Here is an 18,268-nt window from a genome sequence, read left to right as displayed (position 1 = left end):
GCAGCAGATTAGCGAAGGAAATGAAGTGAACAATTTTATGCTTCGTTCCTCCTGAAAACCCGGTGTTTTGGGTTGATTGTTCAATTTGACATTGTTTATTTCCTTATTAAAAATTGTTGAAAGGCTGGTTTTGTAGCTTTCATTAGACCTTTACTCTTCGTTTCATGGTTTGTTCACGCTAAAATGTTTTCATCCAACATGTGAGTTGCCCAACTGTTTACCTTTTCAGCCTAGGTCATGTCTAAAATGGACCAGGCTTCCAAAGAAGCATGGCAGTGGGTTGAAAGCACAGAAGCTGGAGCCATAACAATTGATCATATTCAGACTTCATACAGGCTAAAAGTTGCCACTTGCAAACCTGGAAAATGCAAGTAAGTATTCATCTTGCTAGAACTTACCGAACTTACTTCTGTACTCCCCAGACCAGAAAAGCAAAATAATGCTTCCTCTCATTTCAAGGAAAAACTGCAAAATAAACCCCCGGTGCCTTGTTGGACTAGGAGAGAAGGTATGGTTGGAAGATTTGAAGGTGACTGAAGAAGAACAAGAGGACCCTTGTGACATTGTGCGGAAAGAGGGCAATTTCGTTGGGCTGACCAATCTGGGAGCAACTTGCTATATCAATAGCCTCCTGCAGCTCTGGTTCCACAACCCCATATTTCGTAAAGCAATCTACTCCTGGGTTCCGTTCTTTGATCCATCAGAGAAAGAAAACAAAACTCTTGACCTGCTAGGAATGGGGGGTTTCATTCCGAATTCCCCAGTGGGTAAACTACAACTGCTGTTTGCTCAAATGCAATTTTCTAAAAGAAGGTATCTTCAATGTTCCTTTTACCAAATATGATTTTCTAACTGACTTTTTTTTCCAGTTGTGTTAACCCAACATCATTAATCACCTCACTCGGGATTGACACCACCACCCAGCAAGATGCCCAAGAATTTTCTAAATTGTTTCTTAACCTGTTAGAAGACAAACTCTCACTCCAAACAGACACGACAGTTTCTACCATGGTTTATGATCAGTTCAGAGGAGAATATGAATATGTAACAAGGTAATTTGGTTCTTGTACAACCATAGAATTGTTAAATATAAAGAATGGATTTCTACAAATTTCTAGGTGTTCAAAATGCCAAAAGGAGTCATCAAGTCCTTCAGCTTTCTACGAGTTGGACTTGAGCCTTGGTAGTAAGAGCGACGTTACGTTGGACGAATGTCTTGCCGAGTTTTTGCATGAAGAAAAACTAGAAGGGACAGACCAGTACTTTTGTGAAAATTGCAGTAGCAAACAGAATGCGACGCGGAGCATTCGCCTTCGTCACTTGCCCGCCATGCTCAACATTCAACTCTTGCGATTCGTTTTTGATCGGTACCGACATTGATTAATCTCTAGAAATCATGACGACAATGTCTTTTGAATATTCAAATTTCTTGCCAATGTAGGAAAACCGGACTGAAGAAGAAAGTCAGCTCCATGGTGCATTTTCCTTTTGTTGTCGAAATGTCAAACTACGTCGAAACTCAGGGTGTGGCACCTAGCAGTCTTACTTACGACCTTTCGGCCGTGTTAATTCACCGAGGACCCAGCGCCTACAGTGGGCACTATATAGGTGAGAAGCTTTTCATATCCTGATTCTAGTCAATATTGACATCTGTGTTTTATTTTGCAGCACACATTAAGGACCCAGTAACTGGAACTTGGTACAAGTTTAACGACGAAGTTGTGCAAAAGATTGAGGGCACCAATTTCAAATTGGGAATCGAAGAAGACTTGGAAGGTAATATATCACTGTGTGTGTTTGGAAGTAACTTATAAGCTGAATTTTTCCGTCCTTTACATTTGATTGGCAAGATTCTAAAAAAGGTCGAACTGGTGCCAAAGTTACTAAAGGGAGTCATGGTTCCAGCAACGCGTACATGCTCGTGTATAGTCGACGGGATGCTGCCAAACCAGAAAGCGTTCCTGCTTGCTCTACAACCCCATTGCTGTCAGATCCCTGTTCTGTTCTGCCTCCCTGGGTTCAAACTACTATCTTTAACGAAAATGAAAACTTCGAAGCCTGGACCCGGGACACAGCCTCTCGGAAAGTAAATCATTGACATTCTCGTTTTCCTGTTTTTGCAATGAATTGTAAAGCTAATGCATTTTCTCACTAGGACGAAAGTTTGAAGAAGAGTAGAGAGAAGCATTCCAAAATGAGACGTTTATACGGCAGTCTTCCATGCAACTCGCTGGATCAGGGTGAATTTGTACCTACCCAGTGGCTGTCGAGTTGGCTGGGAAATGACGAGAAGTTAAGACCAATTGACAATTCCATTTTACTCTGTGAGCACGGCAAACTGAACCCAGAGAAATTCCGAGAATACAAACTCGTTTCTTCCAACGCGGTAAATGAGTTTGTCGCGGTAACTTTGATTATCGATTATCAAAACTTAACATTTCCTATTGACTTTCCTCAAAGGCTGACGAGTTGTACGCCGAATATTCTGGTGGCAGACGTCTGAACATCAACGACCTGTGCTGGGACTGCGTTACGACTAAATGCATCACGAGTCAACTTCGGTCTCAACTGGACAACGAAAGCAAATTGATTGCAAATCTGCTAAAAAGCAAAATTGATCCGTAATGAACTTTGAAAAAACTCTTGCCTGATGGTTCCTTTCTAATCAATTGTTATTCGTTATTCCCAGAAACCAACCCGCATTCTGGATCGGCAAGGAATCTTTACGCTCCTGGAAGAAAATGGTGCTCGAGCGGATGGTGAATTCTGAACGGGAATCGATGAAAGTAAAAAATGGCGTCGATAGTGCTACCAATCAAATCGAAGAAGCAACCATTTCCGATCTGCCCATCACATCGAAACATAAGGTAGATTATCCGTCTTTTAAAAAAGCCGATCAAATGTGTGACATAACGCCATTTGTTACTAGATGGAAAGAAAGCGAAGCAACGGCCAGTATAATGGGAGCCGTTCGATTGTTTCGGAACGTTTTGATCGGCAACCGGATCGAAGCGAGTGGCAAGTTGAGTTTGAAAAAACGTTGGAATGGGAAAATAGGCCCTCGTCTGCGTCTTCGTTAGGAGAAATAGGATTCAATGAAGACCTATTATGCCCTCACGGTCGGTTCATATCAAATTCCATCCGCCAACAGTGAATTGATCAAAGACGTTTTATTTGATTCTAGATAAACTAACTGCCGATGAAGGACCACGTAGGCTGATCCATTCGGCTGTGTGGGAAATACTGCATCGTCACTTTCCCGAGGCCATTGAATTTTCCTCATCTGAACCTCCCTGCGAAAAGTGCATTGTAAATATTGAAAAGACACCATCGCCAGTCGCTTGCATTAGTTTAATTCTTGAATTCCTCACGACAGAGAATGGCGGAACAAGAAGGTCAGACCAAGGAGTCGAACCGACTGTTGGCCATGGAACAAAAATCGTTGCTTCAGGATCTGTTTCGATCTAAAAACCGTCCGGATCCTTTTGAGGAACAAAAGGGCGAAATTTACGTCATCGCCAAGGAAGTGATCGACAAGTGGAGATCCTTTGTCAGGTATGTGTGTGTTTTCATTTCTGTAGTGTAGGAGAGTTGACTGGTGTGAGCGATGCACTACAGTGGCCTTGTGTTGTCGTTCCTTGTCGTACTTTCTCTCTCCTCGATGGAGTTGTATTTTTACTCGATTTGTCACAAGTTGGGCCCCATGCCGACGAGCGCTTGATGGATCGGGTTCTTTGTTTTGTGCCAGCTCTTCTATCTTCCTGCAGCCCTGCCTTCTTCCCTTTTTTTTCTTTTCTGTATTTCTCTCTCCTCGACCCCCGCTTTTTTATTCTCGTTTTCGGTACTTTTTGGCGTTGTTTTTTGGGTGTTTCTATTGCGCATCTGAGGATCGTCGTAGGTTCTTGGGTATCAGGCAGAGAGTATGGTCCAGTGATTACGCTATTGCGCCCTTTGTTGATTCAGCTGCGTCTGTTGTCACCCCGCTGTGCCTAGATTGTTTCCAGCCAGAGGTTTTTTCGACGGCGAGTTGTTACCTAGCCCAGGCTCGGTTGCGAATTGACGGCCGAGTGAAGTGGGCGGAGGAGAAGAAGAAGAGCTTCGCTTGTTTCCTTCTATCTTGACATTGGCATTGGCTTCTTGTGTTTTATTTTGTTTGGATTTGTTTTTTCTTCTTTTTTTCTAGTATTATTTTTTTGCTATTGGCGCGTGAGTGGCGCACTCGAGAGAAAGAAGCGCATCTGACATCTTGACTGAACGTTTGGCATGTCGTGCCAAGAAACGATGCTGCCTGGGATGGCAGGCACGCCTTGCGCCTCGCTTGTAGGAGGGAAATAAATAATGTTGTATCATTATTATTCTCGTAGATTCCCGTTTGATCGGCTAAACATTTAGGGCGCTCTCCATCATCCAGATGAGTTTGTCAACGATAGAGACTTGAAAGACACAACCATCCAGGCAAAAGTCCCGTTCCTATCCGTCCTCGACGTTCTGTCAATCCCACCCTTTTTTCTTTCTCTCTTTTTTACTTATCGGATTTTTTCGTTCGGTTTGTTGTGCATTATCAGCTTCGATGACTTGCTCTCATTCCCCAATGCACTCGGTCGCGGAAGGAAGCGCATCTCCATTTCTTATTCCTCCGTCCTCCTCCCCCCTTTTGTTGTTCTTGTTGTTGTTTTTTTTGGAGGGGATTTATTTATTCACGTTACGGGAGAAAATCCGGAACTGTTGGCTCTCTATCGGAAAGTATCCCAATATAGTCGAATGCCGTAGATTGTTACGGTGTGTTGGCAATGTCGCTGTCGTGTCTCCAGACCCCGCAGTCACACACACAATGAAAGGAATGCCATCAAGCGTTTCGCCAGTCGATAGAGACGGATTGAAATCAAACGGGAATCACGCGACGCCACGTTTCGGGGTTAACACGATGGAATTGCCAGTGTGTGTGCATGCCGGCCATCTTTATTTCCTCCTCCCCCCCCCCCCCCCCCGCACTCAAATAATCCTAGACATTGATGATTCAGATTGCATTTCTTTCTCTCCACTTTGGACTCTTTTGTCTCTCCAGAAATATTCGCTCGTCTTTCATCTTCGCGTCTAGTCCAGTCAGGACGATCAAACGAAATTGAATCGACTAGACGGAAACTTTGACGGAATAAAAAATGTACAGGCCTAGCTTATCTGGGTTAACCCATTTTCTGACTAGTCAATCGAATCCATTTCTTTTCCTCGAGTAGCCATCAGCGGTTCGGTTCTTTTCCAGTTTGATTCGGTAAATTCATCACTAACCAATAATGAGCCACCAGAGATCAGCCGATCGACGACGACCGTTTGTTAAAGGAAAGGAAAAAAAAGAATATTCGATTTCAACCGGAGTAAAAACAAAGGAAAAGGCGGCGTTGATCAAACTAATTTAATACAAAAAGAGGAAAAGAAATGTCGTGCTCGATTTTTTACGCCGACTATTTTCGGGCTTGTTGTTTCTTCCTTTTTTTATCTGCTTTGACATTTGATCCGGCTTTTCAACCAGTTCCCCATTTGGAAATGATGGTAATTTTTTTGAGGTCTTTTCATTTGGTGTTCTGTCACCTGTTGTCGTTTCTGATTTCCATCAGCCGTGCCGCAGAATCTTGATCGTTCACGCTGTTTTATTTGTTCTTTTTTTCCCCTCTTGTTCGTTTTCTTTTGTTTTTTTATTTATTTTTTGTCATTCCCACCGCCAGCCAAGCCTGTCTATTGGAGAGTAGAACGAACTGGTAAGAAGGAAGGAACGAACCAACGAATGCGATTTCAAACGGATTGGTGGTTTGGTTGCTGCGTGATGGAGACAAAAAAAGAAAGAAAGAAAACGACGACGGCGACGACGACAAAAGAGAATAGAATGTCGTGAGTTGCCAGCTTTGCGGCTAATTACTGCGCATTGTCATCGCAGCAATCGTGACAAGTTGTTGAATCGTAAAAAAAAAAAAAAAAAAAGAACATACTGACTTTTAAGAGAAATCGTATACAGATCCCCCATCGGCACGCGCTCCCGATTGAAACGTTTCCTCGCGCTGCTCATTTCCCGGCACGTCCGTTTCCAACGTGGGAGGGACAACAACAAAACAAAAAATTCGATACCGACCCCAAAAAAGCTACACAAGGAACCGATACTCGATTGATGACATTAAGAATCACTTTTCGTGTTTGTTTGCATCGTGGCAGATATACATTTCCAAAAAAAGTAGAGCGCAGCCAAGTTTCGCAAAATGTTTGGCCCGCCTGTCCCTCCACTCATCCGCCCCCGATTGTTTGGCAGGCATTAATATTTGCCTATGTCACTCGTTTTTCCGAGTGGGCGAGAGCTGTCAGCCAATTACTGCAACTGACACTTCTATATCGCTTTTTTTTTTTTCTTTTTTCTTTTTTCGTTGGTTCTTTTTCTGCTCAGTCGTCTGGCCCACCCCCCGATCGACTTGCACTTTGGTATTGCCATTTTGCACTGAACCGGCGACCAACCGGTAAATTAAAAAAAAAGAGGGGCATGAGAGAGAGCTGGATTGCAATTTAACAATCGAGTTTGAGATTGTATAATATGCACATGGTGTCGCAGACACTCACGCAAGCTTGCTTATGCCAGAGATAGTTGTTGTGGGTCTGCCGGCGAGCTGGGGCTGCGGATTGGGATAGACTGACTGAAATGAAAGTTTTAATGAGAGGGGGGAAAAAAGAGTCAAGTTGAATTGATGAAGCTCGGAAAAAGCTGTGCTTGCAACGCCTCTTCTTTTGTTGCTCTTTTGACTACCCGCCTCTATCCAATATTCATGGCCGCAGGGATATGAAAAAGCCCAACAGCTCGGGCTCTCGTCGTCTGGCCTCTTTTTTGCACACCTATGTAACATCACGCTGGTGTTTCTTTTTTTTTCTCCCGAGGTTCGCACAATACCCACTCACCCCATCCCCCAGCCCCGTTTGACGTGTCGGCTGGAAGTTTGCCCTTACACAAGAATAGCCCCGGCTCCTATCGCCCCATTATTATTATAGGAGCAGCAGTACGACACTGTGCAAATGTATTCCATTGGGACCTGGGCCCGCCACTGCTGCACTCACTTTCTGCACTATGGAGCAGCAGCAGCTGCGGGCATTTCTTTTTCAAATAATGCGATTTCAATGTACTATATGCCCAGCCGGAGAAAAGTAGAACACACATAATTGGTTTATTCGTTTTATACTTTTGAATGATGATTTGAAATTTTTGTTGAAGGCCTCGTTATTATTGTCGCTTGTCGACCTTTATGTCTTGTCGTGTCTCCTCTGATCTTTCGCACCGGGACATGTGTGTGTGTATTACAGCAGAGCAAACATGAAACACGTTTCATTTTGAAGAAGAATAAGAATAAGACGGATACCTACTACACGCTTGTTAGGAAGATTTTGTTCTCGCGTGCCTAGGCTCTTGTTAGCATGACTCGCCTTCCTGTTGGTAATTGACAGCGTCATTTCTCACCTCTTTTCTTTCTTTCTCTCTGTCTGTGTGTGTGTGTGTGTCTTGAAATGTTTTATGGGACGATTTAATGACCTGCCTGCCTTATTGTTCTAACGTGCAAAGCCACTCACGAGCTCTCGTCCTCTATCACGATCCTATGATCCGTCATTACACGCCATCATTGTCGTCGAGTCCCTTAGCTCTTACACTTGTGCGTTTTCAGCTGCTGCTGTCGAGTTTGACAAACAATCGCGGATGCGTCATTTGAATGATCCCCCCCCCCTCTTTGCTGGCAGCGCAGCTCTCCTCATTTGTTTGAATACTTTTGCTGATTTCGCTGCAAAATGGGGAAAAAAAAAGACTTTTGAGACGTACGGCATTCGTTTTGAGCGTGTTGTTGCTGGCAAATGCGCACCGAAAAACAAGGTGTTTTTCGGTTTACAACAATGAGCTTCATCGGCCTGATCCACTTGAACAAAATGCCAGAAAATCTGGCCGCAATCGAGCAAACTCTAATCATCAAAATATAATGACGACGGAAAAATAAACAATAGGGCAACTTGATTTTCGCTATTCAGCCACCAGACACACACACACACACACTATGTGTGTAACGACCCGTCGGCTATTGATAGCGAAGTATTAGATGAGGACTCGGTGTGTGTTGATATGGACGGGAGGACACATTGACGAGAGCCTTGCCGATCCTTTTGGGCCGTGATAGAAGAGATTTGTACGCCGAGTTGCGGAGCAGCGCGCGGCGCTCTATCGCGTTGAGGCTTAGTGGGTCTCTAGACTCGCATTAATCGTAATGGAGTCAGCCCATCACGTGGAAGATAACCTTCTTTTTTCCCTCCCCCCTTATACAACTATATGGAAGACTGTTAACTAAAACCTCTCGTCGGAGAAAAAATAAGAGAAGCGCAATCACATCTTCGGCCATTTTGGCGCAGTCAGGACCCCGCCTATCGAATGAAAGAGCCGCCAGACACAAGAAGAGAGAGAAAAAAAGGGTCTATCATCAAAGTCATGTTGTTGATTATCGGCTGATTGTTGAGATCCGATCAAAGTGACTTGTGTGTTTAGAAGAAAAGAGGAGGGAGGAATCAAAGGCGTGGGAGGCTCAAGTCGATAACCGTTTGTTTCAACAGCTTTGATCGAAAGTACTTTGCCACTCAAGGCGGGTTTTTTTTTATTTCGCTCCCCCTGTGTGTGTGCCTAGTAGACTGGAACCTACCGCTGGCTTTTTGTTTAGTCTCGAGTGAAATGGGCGAATTGAGAAGAAGAAGAAGAAGAAGAAGCCGATGACTCGGATCAGCGTGTCAACTGGCACACACGCAAACACACGACAATGCTTTCAAAAGAGTCCAAGTACTCCTCGCTCTGTAGGAGTACTGGGGCCGAGAGAGAGAGAAAAAAAGAAGCTGCAACGTGTGTGTGCAAGTTAATGACGGTCATAGTTAATCGTGTTTGAAAGTCAAAGGGGTTTTACTGTACTGCATGGGAGAGAGAGAGAGAGAGAGAGAGCTATATGAGCCGAATCGCGCCTCAGAGAGAGATTCACCGCCGTTAGCCGTTTGGTTTTTGCAGGGGCCCCACCCCGGTCGTTACATGCACACAAGACACACAACCGCCCGCAACGAACGAACGAACGGCAGCTGTGCGGTCTTTTGCCTCTTTCTTTGGGCTATTTCTCTTTCACTTCGGTGATCTCCAATCCGCTCACTTCTCTTTGGATTCCAATAGCTCTCAATAAAAACACGCATCGGGACTTTTGATCTCGATTTTCTTTTTTCTAAAATTCCCTCCGCCATCTTATCAGATTATTCTGATTTGTTTGTTGATTCCTTTTATTCCTTCTTCTTCTAGCAACAACCCACAGAAGACGAGCCGGGCAAAACTAAGCTACTGCTGGGTATACAGGAATAATAATAATATTCGTACCTGTCGGATTTCCATCCGCCTTTTATAAATCTTCGTCCTCTTGTCTGGATTACGCATCCCACGTTCTTTTTTTGGACTCGTCCTCTTCTTCTTCTTTTTCCGGCTATTGATGGTATGAATACGAAAATGGGCTGTAATAGCATCAAGTTGAATAACAGTTGATGAATGATAACCCCCTGACGTCATTCATGCGGCTCTTGATCCTTGGTTGGGTGGGTGGTTGTGTGTGTGTGTATAACATGTGGGCTGGGTGGTCTCATTCCTCTGGCATTCACAGAAAGATGGTTATCAAGGGGCGTTATTTTTTTCCTTCTATCTATGGTCGGCCAAACCTCCTACGGATTTTACATCGTCGATTTGAGCAGACGGGACAATTTGGGTCGATGAATGTGAACTGAGTTTTGAGATCGAGCCCGCCAAAATTCAAATGACAGTAGGATCGGCAGCAGCAGCAGCAGCAGAAGGGCATTAAGGCACAGCGACAAGCCACCGAGAAATGTGAGCCGAATAAAAAAGGAGAGCCTGAAAAATTCCTTTTTTTTTTGGGGGGGGGGGGGGGGGGGGTTATAATATTAAAGGAATGGATAAGATTGCGCGTCTCATCAGCATGGAACTCGTACGTTGCTCAAAGACTCTCTCGGGAATGATGGGGGAACCCATGTAGAGCGAAAGCCTATATACCTCCCGATGGTCTGATGATGATCATCATCATCATTTCCCGCACTTGTGTGACGAAACGGATCACGTTCCTCCCGGTACAGGCTCTCGACACAACTCTTCCTTTTTGTTCTCCCGTTGTCAAAGAGGCGACACACACAAAAGGAAAGAAGACAAGAAGATAAAGAAGAAAAAAAGCCTCTTCTTGCCTCCTTCACTCTGATTCTTTCGCACTTGCTTATTGTCGAGGGCCTTCGTTTTTCTCTTCCGTCATGACGAGAGATTGTTTTCCTGATGAATTTTAACGACTGACATTTTCCGACGTGCCCAGACCTTGTTTCCCTCTGCCACCCACCCACTTTCCCCTTCCCGTTGCGTTGTTATAAGCTGTACATCTCGTCTTTTTTTTTTAAATTGAAATTAGAAGAATTGTATTGATTGATGCTGTGAAGTTTATTCAACAAACTGTTCTTTTTTGATTATTTCACGCAGGGATTCTTCCAGGAAGGAGCCAGTGACGTGCATGTCTAACGCCCAGTTGCTCTGCCACCACGGCGGATTACTTCACCGGCCATCGCCCGACCTCGAGTCCGAGTCCATGTAATAATATGCAACTGACGTCTCTTCCCTTCTTGAATGGCAATTTGGTTTATTTTAACGTTTCGTTTGTTTGAATCGAATCGAAAGGTTCGTTTATTTGTGGCCCTGCGAATGGGAGGCTCTGTCGAGATTCGCCAAAGTGGACAGGGTCATCCTATTGCGTCGCGTCGTCCCAGAAGGCACCGGGACCGGCTTCTCTCTCAACACGGAACCAGGTAAGCAATTTCTACATCTGCCATCAAGTAAAGTAAGTTAGTTAAACGAGTAAAAGCCGAGTGTCTTGTCGCTGTTGGCCGTCACTCCATTTGTCATTCGACCCCATCGTTTGTCCCCAGGATTTGTATTTCTTCCCTCTACGATTTAGCCATTTATCAAAGCGATCGGCCTAGCCCCTACGATGTTATACGGTATGCTACACGGTACTGGCGGCATCGTCGTGTGTCATTCACACGCCGGCTCTTCACAGACTTGTCTCTTTCTTTTCTCTCTTCTTGTCCCGATGCGCTTCTCCGATATCTCGAGATCGTTCAGCCGGGGGATTCTCTCTCTCTCTCTCTCATCGAGAACGGCGCCATAACTCGTTTGCGGTGACACACACACAGAGAGAGAGAAAGAAAGGAGTTGTATAAAAATGGCAGATCATCTCGACGGCGGAAAAGAGTTTTCTAGTGGCCAGAATGTCACGGCTCGGGTTTTTTGAACGGGAGATGGCAATGCAAGCGCGGCGTGCCCTTTTGTTTCTCTCTGTGACTTTCTTTTGACAGTTTGCGTTTCATCTCTCTTCTTCTCTTTGGTTGCAGTTGGCAGGCGATCGTTTGCGTCAGATAAAAGTGGCCAGGTGCTTTTTGGAATGTCGACGGGATGATATCGAGCTGGGCTTTTCAATATCAAAGTGTCGGTACGGTGCCGATTCGTTAGTAGCTTATTGATGACGACACGTCAAACTCGTTTACGACCCCGGCTCCGACTTGTATTCATAGACGGATGTTGTTCATGGCCTCATACAGATATTTCCCATGTTACAATTTGTGAAAGTCAGCCGACCCTCCGAAAAAATGCGGGTCTGGATGAACGCTACGGTTTCTTCGATTCGATTTCCAACCGGTCGGGCGAGTTATTTTTTCTTAAAAAAAGAAGATGGAAAATCCTCACAAGTTAAAGAGGTGACCCTTTAAGCATAGGGCGGCGATGCGGGCGTTATTTTCCACACTCGGGATGTTATTTATTTTTTGTGTTGTTCCTTATTTGATAAATTTTTCACGTTGATGAATTATTATCGTCTTTTTGTATTTGTTGGTTTTCCCGTCTTAAAAGTGGGAAAAGGAAACCTGTTGCTGTCACATCGCATTTTATTTTCCCCTCGTCTTTTTTTTCTTTTGCCAGACAGTCCGACATCATCAAGTCTAAGCGATAACGACCGACCGTTTTTTCTTTCGTTCGTTCGTTTCCTTTTTTGACATGAAAATGATGTCACGTTATGAGAGAGAGAGAGAGAAAGACGGCCGATGTCCAACGTTATGATTTCAATGGTGTGGTGAGGGTCTCCTCGGTTATAGAGCGGCGACCAATTCGTTGTGTGTGTGTCGTGACGTAACCGCACGGCCACCCGTCCATAAATCAGTCGCCCGTGTGTGAATCGTTGGCCGTTTCTCGGTGCCATTAAAGAAGAACATTCGTCTTGTTGTTGTTATTGTGCGTGCCCCGTGTGTTTTGCACGTAACGTGTTATTATTGTTATATCAAAGAGATAACGACGTCTTCTTTTGCGGTTACGACCAACGGGAGGGCGGCCCATTTGAAACGACGTGCCAATAGAAAAATCGGCTGCTCGATTTCCTCTCTTTCCATCCACTCTCACGCTCTTTTGCCTCTTGTCATGTCGGGCAACTAACAAAAAAGGGAGACATTAGACGAGACGACCGTGAATGTCCGTCCTTTCCTCAGATGGGAACGCGCCAGCAGCAGCACAACAACAAGAAGAAGAATACACACACGAAAAGGGATTGATCGACGGTCGTGAATCAATGCATCCGAAAGGAACGCTCTCTCTCTCTTTTTATTCGCTCGTTATTATTACGTTTCGGGAGCGATGATCGCTAAGTAGTGGTAGAGTTGAATCCAGTTGAGGATTGATGGAGAGGAATGCGCTGGCCAGAGTTTCCCCGGTCGAAAAAAGAGAGAGAGAGAAATAAAGGGGGGAGGGGGAGGAAGTTTTTCGGTGGAAGGTTATGGCCGCGTGAATGTTGCGTGTCGACTGGCCATAAGGAGAGCTTCAAAGAAAGAGAAAAGGGGGAGGCCATAAAACTTGTTCTTGTTGTGGTGTGCCTGATATTTGTAATTGCCCGCCCTCGTCAATTGCTTTTGTGGTTGGCCCGTCTTCTTCTTCTTCTTCTGGTTTCACTGGGAAAATGGGCAGGGCGCGGCAGAGTTGCTTTTGCGCGTCGATCAAGTCACCTCCGCCATCGTTAATGGCCATCCCCTTCTTCTTCTTGTTTTCTTCTTCTTCTTTTTTGCGCCACTTGAAAAAGAGCAAAAAAAAACAAAAACAATTGAAAGACTCCATTATTCTTGTCGTCCTTCCCTCCTTTTTGCCCGGCTCTTGTGTGTGTGTCTATATCGACCCTGACATCGGCCTGTAAAATTAAGAGACGCCGACGGAAGTAGGCGGACTCTACTTTTTTGCGTACATGAATAAATCCGAGTCTTTTTGGGGAGCAACAGCCCAAAAAGTCGAAGCGGCGAGATGGCCCAAGCGCTGGAAATGTGTAACGATTCTATTTCGGACTCAGCACGAATGATTTATATGACATTTGTTGCAGCCGTGTGCGAGAGCTGCCTGGAGAAGCGGTTGGAGGAGGAGCGTCGGTCGCAGCTGGTCTACAGCCGGGCAGCCATCTACGTCCGCCAAGTTGACAAAATCGGAGCCCTAACTGACAACCTCACCGACGCGCCCTCGGCCTCGACCTTTTCGTCTTCCGTCGCCGAAGATCCCGACTTCCAGGTAACCCCATTTTCTCCCATTCTTGCGTAACACTCGGTCCATCCATTTCCTAGTCGGAGGAATGTCATCGTTTACCCTATTTCCGCACCCCTTTTCAATCATGGATTGTCTGGAGGGGGTGGGGATCTAGCGGTATGATGGGCTGCCTGGATGGGAAACATTCGGCAGGAGGAGAATGGAGGTAATGGACTGGCCGGCGCTCTTGGAGGTCGTCGTAATCCTGCCCTCATCCTGCCGAATGGAATGTAAATCAGTCGCCGTGGAATGATGTCCCGGAGGAATTCGTCCTTAATGTTTCTGTTTGGGACCTCATCTTATCCACTTTTTCTGGTTCACGTTGCAGATGGGATCGGAGACGAAGAGACCTCGACTAGACAGCACGGCCCAGGCCTTGGCCGTGTCTTGCCCAGTGCCGGCCCTGTCACCGGCCACGGTGGGCCAGCAGCAGCAGGCCAGGAGGAGCTCCCGCCAAAGACGAGGCCGCGGAGAGAAGGAGATCACCGTCTCGTCCGATCAGACCCTACTCGATCTCAAGCGTGACGTACGTCTCTGTGTGTGTGTGTGTCATCCGTCCGCGTTTATTTTCGTGACACTCTGGCTGGCTGACTCATTTCTTCTTCTTCTTCTTCTTCTTTCAGATTATGAAAAAGTTTCAAGTGGCGCCGTTCGACCAGCATTTGACGTGCGAAGGACGTGATTTGAACGACAACCAAGCGACGCTGGCCTCTTTGCGCATCTTCCCCGGCACCGTCATCATCCTTCAGGTAAGTCAAACAAGCCCCAGCCGTTTCTTTTTTCTTTTTCCTTTGATTTGATCGAGATGGATCGACTGTCTGTGTGCCTTTTTCCTCCTTTTATTTCTTTTCTTTTCTTTTTTTTCGTGAATTGTGTGTGACTCAACCAGTTGAGCACAATTGGTAAGGTCCAGAGTCAAGTCGGGCACAAGTGGTTGTCTAGCACGTTCGACAAAAACACGTTCGTAAGGGAAGGAAAAGAAAGAAGGAGGAAAGAAAAAACAGAAAAACAAAAATAACAATACACATTCTGTATTTCTCCCGTGAAAAAGAATCGAAAAAAAGAGCGTTACACCGAGTTGGAAGGAGTCGGGAACACGCGGACATGATAGGGGTGTAACGCAACACAAAAAGAAAAGAAACAAAAAGTTTCCCGCTGGTTGACGTTTGTTTGTTTGTTTGTTTGTTGGGTTTTTTTCTTTTTCTTTTCGGCCGGAGACAAACACACACAAAAGAAGTGGATAGAAAATAATCGCGGCCGAGAGAGGAAAGAAGAAATTGAAATCAACACGACCGTGTAGTAGTAGTAGTGAGTAGTAGCTCCGTGCTGTCGCACACACACAAGTCAGGGGAGAAAACGAGGCCCTTTTTAGCCGTTTGGATTTAGTGTGTACGCTAATTCGAGCCGGGGAAACGGAAAGAACGACAGACGAGGAGAGGGAAACGGTTGATTCGACTCGCGACATGATGGATGGATGCGGAGATAGTAGGTCACGTCGGCCAGAAAATGAGAAGGCGACACACACACACAAGGCGGCAACCCCCGCCGATGATGGGCGTCGACTCGGCTATCTCTCCTTCTTTCTTTTTTTGACTTGAAATGGCTCAAGAATTCAGCCGCTCCCGCACGCAAGACAGGACGGGATCTGGAAAAAAAAAGAGACTTGGTGGCGGGATTCGTTAAGCGCGTCATTCGAAATCGTTGACGCAGCGGGAGAAGCGGGAGGAGGAGATAGGATCATTGAACTCGACCCCCCCATAGTAGTAGTAGTAGCTTATAGCAGTAGTAGGACACACGTAATTCAATTCTAATTGAATTTCTCGGGGCTTTTCTCCCAAAAACTTTCTTTGTTGACGCTCGTCTGTGTCCCTACCTGTCCTTGAAGCTTCAACCCGAGAGAGTTGACGTTCTTCACGACACGGACAATTCAGAATGGTCCCGGTTACCACTACTACTAACTTTGTTTATTTGACGGAAAGAAAATTTTTATGATTTTTCAATTTTGCTCGTTTCGATTCCTCGGTGCGTTTGTTGTAGCGTGTCCGGTTGTGTCCGTGGCGTCTCTAATGTCTCATTAATAACGTTGAATTGGATTGAGCTGGCCTTACATTGCCAGAGAGCGGCTCCATGTATAGTCAAAAAAGAAAGAGTGAGTTTGTTTTGTGGTGCGCGGTGTAGTTGCGGTCATCGTCCATCCGTTCCACGTCTGGTTAGTCGGCGGGCAAGCGCCAGACTTTCATTTTCGTTTTTTTCTTTCTTTATCGTTTCCATGTACATTTATTTCTGATTCGTTTTTTTTCTTCTTCTCATTTCGGCACGATTGATTGTCGTCGGTAACATGTGTAACATGGGCTGCGACTTCCTTATATAGAGCGCGACAGGCAGAGACGGATGGAGTGTACCGGCCAGTTATTTTTATTTTTATTTTCTTTTTTCTTTTTTTTTTAGATTAGTTGGCTCTCAATCAAATGACACACAATGTTCTTGATTCCATCACGTTTCGCTTTGTTTGATCTATTTCTTTTTTGGGTTTCAGGCGGATGAGCCGTCGGAAGATCCGTCCCTTATGGAAGACTATGCACGGACTGCCATTCCCGAAGAAGGATTCAAAGGTAATTCACCATTCATTTGTCTTTCGCATCGATTATTTGTGTTGACGATATTCGTTTCCACGCGCTCGCAGGAACCGAACTCCTCCGTAGCTGAATCGCATCCGGCGTCCAACCGTCAAGTGCCTAAAAAAAAAATAAACAAACACACACACAAAAATTCAGCTGCTGCGACGTTTGTCTCTCTCTCATAACGGACGTCAGCATATTTTCTTTCTACTCTCTACTCTTGTTTGTTAAATTGTTATTATTAAACTGGCGCGTCAACTTTTTTTTTGCAAAAGAACAAAAAAGTAAAAAATTCAAATTAATAACTTACTGGGTAAAATTTAATTTGTTTCGTTTGATTGTAACTCTGTGCTCAAAGAAATAAAAATTGCAAACTTTAAAGAAAGAGAGACAGGTTATATCAGCTACACCCCCGTACATTTTGATCGTCCGCTGTCCCAATTTGTTCCTAACGATAAATCTTCCCTTTTTGTCCTCCGTATAAATGTCAACTGATTTATTTATATTTTATTACGTCACCTCTTCTATTTTTTTCTTTCGTTATGGCGCGTATTCTTCACACTCTACCAACAACTTTTTTCTTATCTAATTGGATCTCAGAAATTAACAAACAACAACAAAAAAATGGGGTGTGTGTGTGTGTGTGGAGATCTTGGTAGAACACAAACAAAACAAAAAAATTACATACAAACTTGAACACACAACATTCTACTACAGTAATAGTAATACACAAAGAAATTCGAATGTAATTACTGTCTGAAAATTCGCCTAATTGTGTCGATTGTAATCTTTCTCGGAAGTTTACATTTTTTTCTTGTTATTTGCTACGATTATGAAAAAGGCTAAACGTTGCACGTAATAATAACGAAGGGGAGAGAGAAGACAATTATGCAAATGGTGGGGGGGGGGGAGCAGCTCACCTCTTGACTCTCGCCCGGCCGTGATTGATCGCTCCAGAACGTGAGCCTCTGTGTTTTGTCCTACATTATATTGCTCAATATGGATCAAGAAGTTGAGAATTTAAAGAGGGTCGTGACAACGAAACGTTCAAGCCACTCCCACGGACGGTATAGGGCGTATATTTTTTCCCCTTTCCCGCTTTCCAAACGATTATTACGTGTTGTGTCTTTCAGTTTTCATGTTGTTTTTTGTTTTAGATTTTAAATGGCGTGTGTAAGAGCGATGATAATAGGACCGACAGTCAGCGTGACAAGAGGACCAGCGTGAAAACTGACCGACGAGTTTACGCATATCGCCTCTAATACTTATGTCCCCCATCTCCACTTTTACGAATATTTTTTCCATTTGTTTCCAGTTGTCGTCGTCGTTCTGGGTCACGGGAGTTGTCTCTACGGATGGCCCCGCCTTTTGCCTTGAAAAGTTCATGTCATGCACCTCATGTGGGTCTTTATCTGCTTGAAAAATCGTCTCTCTCTCAGAGTCTCTATCCGTATCTCCTCGACAGAAGGAGAACGTGAGAGAGCCACGATTTTGCCTGCCGGCAACAACTCGACGACGTACCTCGCGACTCACGATCGTTGCATCCAGCTCGGACGAACAAGAGGAGGCATACACACACACACACACAACCCCCCTGATGGCGATGGCATTGGATGGTGTGTTGTTTTGCAAATGACTGCTCCTCTCGGGTGATGGATAAACGTCTAGCGGCATCAACAACTTTTTCGGGACTGAACTGTGAGAGCAGAGAGAGAGGCCGGATGGAAAAATGTCGAGCACACAAACTTGATATTAATGAGAGGCTGGTAAATAGCATCACGCCACGGCCGTTTAATAACGAGTCGCGCTCGACAAGCAAAGTTTTTTCCCAACTTGTCGAAAAGCTAATCCCGCCCAACGTCAGCAGCCCGGCGCTCTGCTGCGTGGCGAGACACGGCCCAGCCGAGCGCACACAATAGTTTCATAATGAATCCGTTGACGAAGAAGAAGAAGATGATGACGAGCAACAACA

At 45.0% G+C, this 18,268-nt stretch overlaps 1 protein-coding gene across 1 annotated transcript; it reads left to right on the top strand.

Moving 5' to 3' along the window:
* Window positions 1-16: 16 nt before the first annotated feature.
* On the top strand, window positions 17-17,045 carry LOC124342567 (ubiquitin carboxyl-terminal hydrolase 48-like). The gene is made up of 21 exons (XM_046795564.1): window positions 17-167; window positions 230-371; window positions 460-813; window positions 870-1,052; window positions 1,119-1,367; window positions 1,442-1,608; window positions 1,669-1,776; window positions 1,851-2,086; window positions 2,156-2,386; window positions 2,461-2,621; window positions 2,690-2,867; window positions 2,930-3,119; window positions 3,185-3,309; window positions 3,377-3,555; window positions 10,556-10,663; window positions 10,751-10,878; window positions 13,482-13,663; window positions 14,007-14,204; window positions 14,302-14,427; window positions 16,215-16,290; window positions 16,362-17,045. The coding sequence occupies exons 2-21, from the start codon at window positions 238-240 to the stop codon at window positions 16,382-16,384; spliced, it is 3,336 nt and encodes a 1,111-aa protein (XP_046651520.1). The 5' UTR covers window positions 17-167; window positions 230-237; the 3' UTR covers window positions 16,385-17,045.
* Window positions 17,046-18,268: the final 1,223 nt, after the last annotated feature.

The sequence above is a fragment of the Daphnia pulicaria genome, chromosome 6 (assembly GCF_021234035.1).
Source record: "Daphnia pulicaria isolate SC F1-1A chromosome 6, SC_F0-13Bv2, whole genome shotgun sequence".
NCBI lineage: Eukaryota > Metazoa > Arthropoda > Branchiopoda > Diplostraca > Daphniidae > Daphnia > Daphnia pulicaria.
Note: the sequence above shows the minus strand (reverse complement) of the source record. Positions and strands in the feature narration are given on the sequence as shown.